At 38.5% G+C, this 13,559-nt stretch overlaps 1 protein-coding gene across 1 annotated transcript in view; it reads left to right on the plus strand.

Moving 5' to 3' along the window:
• Positions 1-13,559, plus strand: part of NOL10 (nucleolar protein 10) — a 49,169-nt gene that overhangs the window by 21,837 nt on the left and 13,773 nt on the right. Inside the window, exon 14 of the mRNA XM_035543030.2 lies at positions 13,097-13,223. Within this exon, the coding sequence (XP_035398923.1) occupies positions 13,097-13,223 (127 nt within the window). The remainder of the gene's footprint in view (positions 1-13,096; positions 13,224-13,559) is intronic.

The raw sequence follows: 13,559 nt of genomic DNA on the forward strand, positions 1-13,559 counted from the left end.
GATTCAAGTTGGCCAGACAGCGTAGGACTGTGCCCAGCCTAATATACCCGGCCTCTCAGCAGGTTTTATTAGCGTGGGCACAGTGCTGTGCTAACACAGCTCTATGACTTCTGAACTGGAGCTGGCTTGTGTCTGGCTAGCTTGGAGTACGCTCTGGCTGAGCTCATGTCTGAATGAATTATCTGTCTACATGTGCCCGTTCTCTCCATTGTTCATGCCAAAGCTGAATTTCCATTGCAAACCTAAAAAATGACTGTCTCTTGAACTTCAAGATTATGAAGGAGTTGACAACAGCTATCATAATATTGTCTGTAAATGGCGTGCTTCAGCTTTCACTGCAGGATTTTCAACAAGATAGGTATGACATTTGAGACTAGGAATGTCTGAGAGAACTATGCTTTTCTTAAAAAGAAAAAAAAAATCACAGCAGTTGTTCCTTTAGTGTGCAAACTGTTAGAAGGAAAAGAAGGTGGTTTTTGGTTTGCTAGAAATGGCAGGCAGATTTGGTTTTAAATAGCAAGAAGTTGCCTTGTGCAGGTACCCAATGCAGAGGGTGAGTAAAAGGCAAATTTATTGTTAAAATGACTGCTGAAATGAAATGTTGGTTTTACACAGGTAACATCTTGAGTGGCTTAGCTTAGAGACTTTGTTTTTGTTTTATTTTGTTGGGCTTTAATGAAGGCAAGTGCCTCTGCCTAGAATTGGGCTGTTTGCCAATAGTTTAATAGTTAACTTGCAGTTTATGCAAACATTTGGAACCTGCCTCTTGCCAGCTGGCTTCCTGGTACCTCACTTTGAAGTGTGTCTCGGGAAGGTTGAAATGAAAGTTGTATGTGCCCTGGGATACTTTTCAGACTACTGACTCAGAAATGTCAGTTGAGTCAATAGTGCACCCAGGTTCTGCCCAAAGAAATGGGAGGAAGAAGCTCCACTGACACAAGGTGGCTTGATGGACTGGGACCTAAGATGAGCCAGATTCTCCTAAATTTAAGCTAAGCTGTCAACTTCCATGACATGTGAGTTTCACTTTCCAGGTTGTACAGAGAAAAGCCTACATATGACCTTCTGGATCCTTTGGGAAGAAAGCAAGGGGTATATACATTATTTATTTTGAGTGTTTACTACTGGTTACGGGAACATGTCTGATCTTAGCACAGACATTTCAAGCCAGTCTTGTCTCCTTTATTGGACTTGAAACTTTGGGCTACATATACATACTGAAACTGAAACTTGCTCTATTCATTAGGCTGTTAAAAGAAGAGAGCAATTAAGACTGTAATTAATTGAGTGTAATATTCTGTGTTCTGGATGTTTTTTTACTTTCCTGCAGTCTTGGCAGAAAACACCCTGTTGAGGCTAGAAGCAATGTACTTTTGGTGTAGGGAAGATATTAAGCTCTTTAAGAATAAATAAATCCTGGAGCGTCTCTGGCTTCTTTTCAGGTGGTTTTGGAAAATCATTTGATACCCTAGTGCTCTCCTAGTTCAGGGCTGTTGGAGTTACAAAGTGGAAATGTTTCAAGGGCAAGTATTTCTTGCTTGCTCAATGATCCAGTTTCTCCAAGAATATCTTTATAGTTAGGGTCTGGTTTCTAATACAATACCCTCTTTGGATGTGTCAATCTTTTTATTGCTAGAAATGCTTATGACCTTTCCCCTCATCAAATTGGGTGGCTTTTCAACTAAACCAGCCATTACTGGTGGTACTTTCCCTTCGTATGTGCTGTTTTAAATTATTTTATTTCTCCTTTTTTTAGATCCTTTACTTGCCTATACGAATAACAACTTATCACCATTTCTTTGTTGATCGACCCTCAATAATGCACATTCTTTAAAAAAAAAAAATCTTAATTTTAGAAAAAAAAAAAAAAAACACAACAATTTTGAAACCTGTAGGCAAACCTGCAGGTTTCCTTAGTAGTTACCTGAGATAATATAATCACAGATCCACAGATTAAGGCACCAAATTCTACTAGCTAATATGTTTTTATTTTTTAATTAAATGCTTTAAATTTAATGTGCTTTATATTAGATGAAACAAATCAGTAGATGGAATTTGTACTGAGGCAAATACAAGTGAAGGCAGTTTTATTTTATACCTCAATTCATTCTTTTTACTTCTCTCTTGATACTAGTTTGGGACAGTCCTGGGTTGTAAATTAAAGATGAACATGGCTTGGTTGGATTGTAGGTTTGCAGATTAGCTGCTACGTGTGATTGAATTTACTGAAGAGATTTTGTCAGCCTGGTGACAGAGTGCTATCAGCTGGTGCTGTACAAGGGGTTGTAACCATTGGATATCTCTCCTTACGCTCATTCCTTCCAACATTCTGTTTTTCACTTAAAAAAAAAAGGTCTGAGAAGCTTCTCATGAGGCATGCACCACACTTAACCTCTATGGTCATGACCTTTCACAACAGTTCCTTGCTCATCCTTTCATTGTTTTGGGATCTGCTAACTCTTGTCCTTTTTTCTTGGGTCTTCATACGGTGGGGATGCAATTAGAGGCGAACACCTCCCCACAGGTCGGACTTGAGACCGATGTTGTGTATTGTCAGCCCACATTCGAGTGGTTCATGGGATCAGCTTGGAGTTGCATCAAAATCATCTAGCCTTGAGTTTTGGCCTCAGCATGGCAAATGCTATGAAGTAAATAATGCAATTGTTTTCGTATTTGTGACTGGCATTTTGACAGTACTGGAGCAGGTTAGTGTTAGCCTGTGAGATTTTGATTTCTTTTAGGATGTTTTCATGTCTTATTGGCAGTATTAGGTCGCTGTGAATTAATGCTGCCTCAACTGTCTTCTTGAAGATTGTATGGCGAGGGTGAATTTTTTAGAGTTGTTCATCTACTTCAACGTAACCATTACCTCAGAAGTTTTATGTAAGGTGGAAAACAACCATGAAATTGAATTGCGCTAAGAGCTTCTCTCTATCCAAAAACAGTGTTTCATTCCCTTGGGGTAAAAATTAAAAAATAAATAAATAAATAAATAAAAATAATTTTAAAAAAAAGGTAAAATAAAAATGCAGCAGTTATGGCATACAATGGGAAATGTTGGTCTTAACCATGGTTTTATTTTTTTTTCAAGAACTGCAAAATGACTAGAAAGCAGAGAGATTATGGCATCACATATTACAGTTGTGCTTTGGGACCGTGAAGGACAGTGGTGTTGAAAGAAAACTTTCCGTTAACAAAAAGACAGTTCAGTGCAGCTTTGGCCTTTAAGCTAATTCAGAGTCTCGGTGTGTCATCCTTCTAGAGCTTGGTTTTCCATTCAGAACATTCTAATCCTTTATACGTAAAATCATGCAAACAGTATAAAATAGAAGAAGGCTGTCTAATGAATGATACATTACTTATCTCACAGTACTAACAAGCTTAGGAAAAAATTGTTTATCCTGACAAACAGAAATGTGAGCTTCCTCCTTGTAACCTAAACACTTTCAAGCTGAAAAATAACACACTGGGCTTATTCCCAACAAAGGATATCCTCCGTTTCCCATGCGCTGGCTGAGAGAAACGACCGCTTTTCACACATACACAGAAGAAAAACACCAACGTGTGATAATTGGAAAACAATTTCTGATCTTCCTGTAAAATTTGCTAGAGATGTTTTTGGTGCTGCTGGTGTAGTAGTTCAACATCGTGAATAGATTATGGAGGAGTATGGGCTCTGCTTCCTGCTCTTATGGGTGATAATATGATAGACAGCACTTGTCCAGTTTTCTTTAATGGGCAGCACCATATCACAAGTAATGTAAAAAAATATGTGTATATAATAATTTCTGAGAAGGAAGTTTTATACCCTACTAGAGTCTGCCAGCATGTTATAAGAATTAGTGGGGGGTCGTGTTTTGTTTTTTTTTTTCTTTTGGATCAGAAAAGACAATGTGAGAATTCTGTGATAATTTCAACTAAATATTTCATATTTTTTGAAAGTAGAGTATCGTGGCTTATTTGTGTCATCCTCTGGCTGAACTCATTAGTGAACCAAAGTGTGTGTTGAGTTTAAAAAAAAAAAATGTATACAAAAGTAGTTTAAAAGCTGTGAGGATTTAGGATTTCTATCGCACAAAGCAGATAGATAAATAAAGCCAATCAAATGTATGAAAGCTAGCATTAGGAAATAATTTCCTTTGAGTAGGACATATCTATCAAAGCATTTCCTAAGTTAAGTAAAACTTCGTGCTGAAATAGGACTCTGGAAGGAGTAGATTGGTTCGTGTTGAAGGTATCTCTGGAGGAGCTGCACGTTCCCAACAGGTAGCTGCTGTCCCGTTCCTGGATGTTGCCTGAGTAAACACCCAGACCAGCCTTGCTCCCAGCTCCGCAAAGAGCAGCTAAACTGCCACGAGAGGCAATTATCTCATGGATTTCCAGTAGCTTGTCTGTTACATAAGGTAGGCTAGACTCACCATTACTTTTTTTTTCTGTAGCATCCCTCAAATTTCCTTAAAACACAGGGCATGCTCTTAACTCCAGTACAGTCAGTTTTGTTTTCATGAATTTTAAGATATTTACACTGTAAAAGTACTTGCTATGTGGCTCGTATTGCAAGAGTCCAGCTGTTTGTAGTGACGTTAAGAAGAGGCAAGTCACCACGCAGGGTGACGATTGAGAAGTTTCCTGTGCCGTCAGAGAGACAGACAAGATGGCTTGCCAAGATTTTACATTTCTAGCTTATTCTGAGTTCTTCTAACTTGTTAATTTAGGTTGCAATCAGTGGCTATTGCATACATACTAAAATCAATGTACGTGTCCCTCATCCCTCTTAGTTTTGGAAGTGCTGTCCATTGTAGGCCTGTGTCCTTACTGTTGCAAGAGATGCTGTTGTATTTTGAGATGCAGGTTTCTGACCTCGTAGGGACAGGCAGAACCGGCATGGAGCTCTTTTCTGTTAAAGTACATAATAATAGTCATCTGTGCCTATCTAATAACAGGGCATCTGTGAAGTCTCCCACCTGCCTTATCTGTTCCCTCCCCATCACAACTGTAAATGGTGCGGGAGAGCTCTGTGAGGGGTGTATTATTTGAAGAATATTGTGCTAGGTTTTTTATTGTTGTTAGACTTCATGTAAAATGTGGAGGGCACTCCTATTTGTCATTCTCCTGTGAATTTGGAAGTCGTACTAATTACTGCAGTCCTTAAGTATTTTGGTTAGTGAAGCTTGAACATTTCGCAGACTGTGGAACATTTCTCAAAATCCTGGAATCCAGGAGGAATTCTTGTGGGAGGAAAGGGTGAAAACGGGTTTAAAAGAGTGATGATTGTAACATGCTGTCAGATTAAAAAGCTTTAGGAATATTTAAGCTCGCTTTCTCTCCTCTGTTAAGAAAACACTCTGCGGTGCCGTGCCAATGAGGTGTCGGGATTCAGACTGCCAGGAGCGCTCGGCTGGTGGTCGGAGGCTTCCTTCTGCTCAGGGTGGTGGCTCGGTTCCTGCTGGTGGTTGTGGAGTTTGTTCGAGCTTTGCTTGCTGATCCAGCTCTCTAACCAGGCAGGGTTCAGGGGTGGTGGTGTGTTTAGGGAATTTTGGGGAACTTCTGATTCATTACCAGCTGATATTTATGGGATAGTGTTTGAAGCAGATCGTGCTTTGTAACACATGCTTTTAGAAGCCACTCCTCCTTAGCTTCATTTGATTAGGTGACTTAAAATGAAAGTAGTAGGTTCTTGCACTTCATTTTTATTTATTGTTCTTCTGACACCAAATCTTCTCAACGCTAATTGTCTCGAGACCATAATAAAAGCATACGGAGTTTGAGAAATAAAGAGATCCATAGCAAGAGTGACTAGTGTTTATCTTTTACTTGTGTCAGCATGTCAGAACATGACAGGGATATTGATGAAAGCATTAGGCTGCTTAACTCTTAATGCCACTGCCGGTAACTGACTTGAGAAGCATCCCTTTTTCTTCCTGTCTAGTGAGAAAGAGAAATATTGTTGATTTCATTTACAGTTTTAAGGAGTAATTTTCTGTCTTTGCTGAAAATTTATTTGCTATTCCTATCCTGGAGGGCACTTTTTTTCCTCGACATTACAAGCAACAGGATTATTGCCTTCTTCAAAAGGTGGTGGCTTCACTGGGAAGACAGTCGTAGTGAGAACAGGCCTCTGGCTGGTTAAGTGACTAATATCTGTCGGATCAGACAACATGAGATTAAACAAGAACCCAAAAAAACACATATGAAGCTAGACTGTTTAGGATTAGAAAACGAATACTTACTATCTGATAACTACCAGGGCAGAAAGATTTAGTATCTCATTCCTAGAAGATGTGTGCAAGTTCCTGCAGCAGTTTTTGTTTAACACTGGAAAGATCTTAAAAGCAGCATTTCCTTTAACATGCTCTCTAAGGAGTAAAACCTCCAAGTGGTTGATTTGGCAGCTCCCATAGCACAGTGAAAGGTAGGAAAACCAACCTCTCTCAGATTAGTGAATCTGCCAAAAATGTCTGGATGTGCTGGAGTTGGGATGAGAGAAGGAGCCAATTCGTTGTATAGTTCAGTGAAATTTATGAGTGCGTGGGCTTAAAACCAAACGCAATGCTGTTGTTAGTAACAAACTGGAAAAGAAAAAAAGTGCTGTTCTGTCTCTTGGTCATAGCTGTACTCCAGTGAGCTACTTGATGGCCACAGAAGTTCAGTTATTGTAAAAGCATCAAATCCACGCTGTATGACATAGGGTAAATGAAAGCATGAAATTAAGTAAAATGTAAGTGTATGGGAGATTTGTTTGGAGTATATTCCCCAAACCCATTTAATTTAGAAAATGAAAGAATTTTACTCACTAAATTAAGTGGGATTACTCATGAGATGAACAGGGCACAATTGGAGCTGATCGTGGAGTGTTCATAGGGGGAAAAGTAGAATAGAAAGGAATGCCAGAATAATATTGAAGATCACAAATTGTTTGGAGCACGCTGGTTCCTGAGGGAAATGTACTGTATATGGAAACATAGTAGACAGAAACATACCAAGGTAATGTCATCCCAAGGCTCTTTTCTAGCACAAGCTAATCTCATGGCTTCCCTGAAGTTGTTGGCCTGGACATACCTGAAGCCCATAAAGCACAGAAACAAGAATGGAGAGATGCAGTTTTTCATATTTGCAAGCTAGAAATAATACATCGGGGTTTTGAGAGCTACAGGTTGCAGTTGATGTAACCTTGATTTGTACAAAGGTATAAGTAGGTATTCTTTCTTCTCTTCCCTTTTCGATGCATGTGATGGAAACTTTTCAAAATTATTACATACTGAGATCTGTCTAATTCTTAAAATTAGAGAACAAAACATTAAAAACAGTACTCTTAAAATGAATAGTAATTAATTACTCATGTAATTGCATTAATTAAACCTGGCTATGCAATTAGGGAGCTAATTATGTTGAAAACGCAATTGCACATTTCAATCACTGCCCACACCCTGGGGATCACCCAGTTTCTTCTCCTCCCTCATTAGACCTTCTGTAATCTTCCTCTGCTGTTACATGGCATAATTGAAGCTGAGAATATGTACACACAGATGTGCATTTGCTTTCTCCAGCAAATGTGTGGCTAAAAATGTAAAGTGATTGTGTGCCATTTTATTTAAAATATATTTCCTTTTGTCTGTCTCCTACAGGTAGATATACATGACTCAATGCTTTCACATACATAAAATACATATAATTTCTAGAAATTATAATCTAGAAAAGATTTTTTCTTTGTTAAACTGCTTTAAGGCATTTTTTAAATGTTAACAGAGGAATGGAGGAGCTTTCTTGGGTCATGGAGTCCCAGCCTATCTTACCACAGGCAATCGGATTGTATAATCTTTTCCATGAATGTCAGATTTCACCTTAAAATTAGTTGGTTTTTCCTCATTATTTCATTAAAAGACTGTTTGACATTCACATCCACCTGATGTTCAGCTAACCCTGTGCTGTAACTGTGTTAACTAGAATGTACACAATCTTATGTGAGCACTATTGCTTCACATATCATCCCAGTAGCTTTTCACTGTGCTTACTAAACTTTGCATTCATGGATCCTGAACATGATTGCCTGACGTTGTATAAGATATCTTCCCTGAGTCGTTATCCTTATCCTACACTACTACAATGGTTTTAAGACTACTTTATTGTCTTGTGCTCAGATAGTATCACTTTTTTCCTCTTCTGTTGTTTACATCAGGTAGTAATTGGCTATAAGTTTCATCTGATTTGCAGCTTTTTTAGTTTTCAAGGTAGCTGCTTTTTCCACTGAGAGATTTTGACCCTTCTTTTCACGCAGTCTGTAATCAGTACATTTCACAGGCATCTTCCCACTATATATGGCAATCATTAGTGAAAATGTTTAATAGGATAGTTCTTGAGCTTCACTTGTAACCTCCTTTCTGTGCAGTAATTCCCCTTTCAGCATAAACTATTTCTCATTAGCTAGTTCCTATCATGCCTTATGGTTATTAAGATTATCATCCGACTAGTAATTTTACACAGTACACTGAGACCAGAGCTCTGTTGAGGACCTTAAATACATGCTATTTTTGTTGTAATCAACATTATTCAAAAAGAATGGCAGTGAATGATTTAACTGTAGTAGTACATTTTTGCTACCTGGTAAAGATCTTACAGCCTAACTTAAAATCCGTAGAAGATACAACAATGAACAATTCCAAGATTTTTCAAAGGTTTTACTTTTAAGTTTTGTTATGAAAGAGCAGTGATACAATATATTTTCATATTTATTTGTTGGTAACCCTATTCCCATAGGTATGGAGCGATACAGCTTTACAGTGCTAATTTCTGTGAAACTGCATGTTGCTGTCTAAGGAAACCAGTGTTTCTGCTTTACAAAAGCTCTCTGGAAGCTCTTAAGTGTTCTGCTGAATGATGTCCACATACATGAAGTTAGTCTTCCAGAGGGAATTTAGGCAATCTAAACTTGGCAAATTTAGTTTAGTTATTTCAAATCTGATCTGGGCCGCATATATAGCATTTCTGCATGTTTTTAATTGCTAAAATACATCAATAAAACTTGGGAGGAGTTTCTGCTGTTTGACTCAACACATTTTTGACATTTTATTTGTAACTTAGCAGCTAATCACTGCCTTGAATGAAGTCTTCCAGGGGCTTAGTCATTAATGTCTTGAAAAACTTGGATTTTGGAACCTGTTCTGACTCCCTGAGAGAAGACCAACTGTTTGGTTCAATTTTGTCGAATTTGTCCCTTTAGTCTTCAAAGAGATGCTTAACAATACCCATTTGTGTGTGAATTCAGAATTGTTTCACTTAAATCTCATAGCATCTGGCTGTAGAATCTCCTAAGCATCCCGGGCTGCTTTTAAGTTGAGTGGGTTACATGCTTAATGGTAGTCAGGATTAGACCCAGTCTTTTGGTGGCTCTGCAGAGCTGGCTGACAAATTGTTGAGTGGCACTTAGAAGTGGATAAGTGCTGTCTGATCTTCCAGATTGAAGATAAGGAACATGTGTTGTGGGTTGGTAATAACACCCAGTTAGTCCTAACATTTATTAATTTCAGGGGAAATACAGAATGATGATGGAATATTTTCCACAGAAGTGCTCAGGAATTAGGCACGATCAGAAGTATGGTGTTTTACAGAGCAAGATAAGGGATGCTATAAAACTTTTACTTTAAATGTCTTTTAAAATGGAACACAAAAAGGGTGTTTTTTGAAGTTACTTTGCAATATTTTCAAAATATTTGTCAGATTTTTTTTTCTTCCTCCTTTTCTTGAACAGTTTGGCCTTGCCATATTAGCAGCTTGTCAACTCAGATGAGTCGCATGCTTAGTTACTCATCGTACGTCTTCTGTGTCTAGGGTAAATAAATAAAGACGTTCTAATATGTGCTAACAAAAGTTTGGCATTTGATGGCATGGTACTGATAATTAAGAAATATGCATCCATACTTCCCATGGTTTGGTGTAACACATCCAAGGCAACATCAGGCTATCTGCATTACTTGTGCTGAGGGGCGCTACAGCAGGCCAGCCCTTGCCCTCCGTGTCTCCTGCTCAGGCCTTTCCCTCGCGTGACCCAGCCGCCACCCTTGCCTCCCAACACAGTGCCAGGATGCCTGGCCCTGTGGTGGAGGATCCGTGCCTCAGTCCTGGCACAGGTGGTAGCTCCGGGCCCTTCAGGAAGAAGGAGGAGGAGGAGGGAGGGCAGGAAGGATCCCACCCGGCCTGCTGCCTGCTGGCTCCAGCCTCGAGGCCAGACCCTTCTGTTGATAGACAAAAATATTTTCAAAGACGGTCGTCTTGACTTTCACTGGAAATTGTCGGAGATTATTTCAAGAAGTGGTAATTCGGCTGAAAATGGAATCATAAGGAAAATAGTAAAAATATTGTTTTGATTGCTGTTGATGATGATGTCTGGCTTCTTAGCTGAAGAAATATTTGAGTGTGAGCCAAGTTTAGATGTGCACTCATTTAATAATGATTTTCCGACTAGCTATACGTAACTTGTCTAAAACTTGCAGAGAAACCTATTTGTTATAAGTATGGTAAACGTGAGACCTGTCAGTTTAGTTGCATGTGATTACCTACATTTAATCATAGAATCATCAAGGTTGGAAGAGACCTCCAAGATCATCTGGTCCAACCATCCCCCCACCACCACTATCACCCGCTAAACCATGTCCCTAAGCACCAGGTCCAACCTCTCCTTGAACACCCCCAGGGACGGTGACTCCACCACCTCCCTGGGCACCCATCCCAATGCCTGACTGCACTTTCTGAGAAGAAATGTCTCCTCATTTCCAACCTAAACATCTCCTGGCACAACTTGAGGCCATTCCCTAAAACTTATACCCCTACAAAATACTGTACGGCGTGCTGTGACCATACCAGCGTCAGCTGGCAGAGTTCCCAGTGTCTGCCTCATACGTGTTTGCCTGCTGCAGACAAATCCCCTGAGCTGTGGAGTTTGTACCTGGCTACAGGGACAGCAGAGCCTCACATTTCACAGGGGATGAGTATGTTGGTAGTGGATCACTCTGCAATTGAAGTGCAGTGGCCCGTGAAGAATTTACAGAATTTACAGTTGCAGGGGAAAGAAATTTCTTGTTGATATTTTTGGCGCTGTGTCTGGTATCGTTTGCCTTTTTTATTTTTAATTTTTGTCCTAAGCTTTAAAAAATGTTCCCTTTTAACATACCAAGCAAAAGTCCTAGAGGTTTCCTAGAGGTGTTCTGGAATAGGTAGGCAAGCAGTTTTAGTAGGGTGGGAGAGAGGGAAACGAGGCAATAAAACTTACACAAACATCTCTGTAGGGTTTTCCTTTTTGTTAGTTTACATGCAAAATTTGAATAATGGCTCAACTCTGTATTTTTTCCTGGTATTCTGCCACAGCTTTTTTCTGTTAATTATCTCACTTTCTCTGTTGTTTTCTATGATGTGGTCCTGCAACTTGCTTCATAGATCAGAGGGAAAATTCAGGTTGTGTAACTTTTAGGTGTCTCATCACTGACTGACGTTTTGCCATAGAAGTTTTAATCTTAGTATCGGGTTTTGAGTACAGGAATACATGAATGGTGAGCGGAGTTACAGCTGAAGAGCGGATAAACTGTTTTCCTTTATTTCTGAGACTTCTACTTTAATTATTTTTTTAAAGATTTACACCAGTCAAGATCACATCTGGGGATTACCCTAATTGGTTACAGTTGTTTGAATTCTAATGAGTAATGTGCACTGTGGAAGGCTTGAACAGATAGTGCCACAGAAATGGAAGTGATGAAAAAAGTTTATTGAAGCGATAGAGATCTTAACATAATGTGTCAGCAAGATGGAATGAAGGGGAACTTTTTATTTAATTGGAATGGAAGTGAGTCAAGGATTCTCTAATCTCATTTCTAATAATCTTTAGCAGACAAATTTATACTTACATTCGATTACAGGAAAAGTTTTGTTAGTTAATAAACAACTTGTTTGTTGTTTTTTTTTTTTTTTTTTTTTTTTTTTACAAGAAGGACAAACAGTTTCATCCAAAACACAAAAACAGGTAAACTTTAAAGATGATTCCCCCAGTCCAGTCATGTTTTGATGGTCTGGTAATGAAGCACCAGTTACTGGTTTCTTCAATGGCATGAAAAACAATAGCACATTTAATATTTCTAGACTGCTTTGTTATTAATATGAAAGAGTGACATTTAGATTCGAATTGCAACCGTTACTATTGTTGTTTTGTGATTTGAGTTTTTCATGTGAATTTTTAGCGAACAAAATGGAAGCCTCGTTAGAAGTCCCACTCCATGAGTTAACTGGCCACTTTACATCCTAAAATGTCATCTGATTTGCTCTGGAGAGAAAAATGTAATGTTGGATTTTTCCATTCTGCTAGTCCACCTACTAAAATAATAATGCTGGAACAGTTGAGTATGTCAGTGTGCATCAGGATAGGGAGGAATTTCAATCAGAACAGCAGGAGGGAAAAGTTAAGGGAGATAATTATTGACTTGGGAAGTTGGAGGAAGCATATATGGAAAAGTAAATTGACAGTGCAACGTAATATTGTTCAAATAAATCCTTTGCCTCATGGTGGAAATATGCAGTCCTTTTTTAATATTTTCCATTATTTGTCCATATAGTCTGGATTTTTTCCTTGAACAGAAGTACATGAAATATACCTGCGATGTTCTGTTTAAAATCCTGTTCTGCCCTACTTATTTTAATCAACGTGATTGTGTAGTGAACTAACGAGATCATGGTCCAGCTGTGCTGTACAGATTAGTTGATATCTATTGCCATTAGTTAAGTTGTTAATTGTATCTATAATGTTTAGCTCTGAGCTTTTAATAAATTAATTGGTCAGACTAGGATCTCTTGAAACAGTTGAATATGAAACCTCTCAATTGTTGGTCTCAAATAAATTACCTGCGTTAACAGAACACTTGCATAATCAATAGTACTCCTTATTGGTAATGTAAGTAGTAGATTTAATTGTGTTCTCTAACTGCTGTTGTTCTTAAGGTGTATTTGCTTTCAGGGAGATTCATTTATTTTTCCAGCACAGCAGCTGAGAGCCTAACATTAGGTGTTGTTTTTTTTCTGTATCTATATACAATTTTGTACCTTTCTGTAATATCCCCAGGTTTTAGGACCTGCCCCCAGATGGTGTTCCTTCTTGGACAACTTGACTGAAGAACTGGAAGAGAATCCAGAGAGCACAGTTTACGATGACTACAAGTTCGTGACCAGAAAAGACCTTGAAAATTTAGGTAAAATCTCTTTAGCTGACTTGTTTATTCTTTTTTTTTTTTTTTTTTAATCACACTTGCAAGTTTATTAGTTCAGATGTGACTTATCAGTGAGAAATGCGGAGAACTGTTTGAAATTTATTGGCAGTAGTTTCTTCCAGTCGTCTTGGTTATTAGTATACCAGACTGATGACTTTCTGTTCATTGGTTCCCAACCAGTGCAACACCAGATGTTTGTGTTGAGAAATGATTCACCTGCCAAAGGATACCCTAATTGAGTGTAGTATTTTCCAGAAAATAAAACTCCATTCTAGGGTTAATGGAAAAATGGTTTCGTGGAACTAGAATACTAAAAAT

Source organism: Cygnus atratus, chromosome 3, assembly GCF_013377495.2.
Source record: "Cygnus atratus isolate AKBS03 ecotype Queensland, Australia chromosome 3, CAtr_DNAZoo_HiC_assembly, whole genome shotgun sequence".
NCBI lineage: Eukaryota > Metazoa > Chordata > Aves > Anseriformes > Anatidae > Cygnus > Cygnus atratus.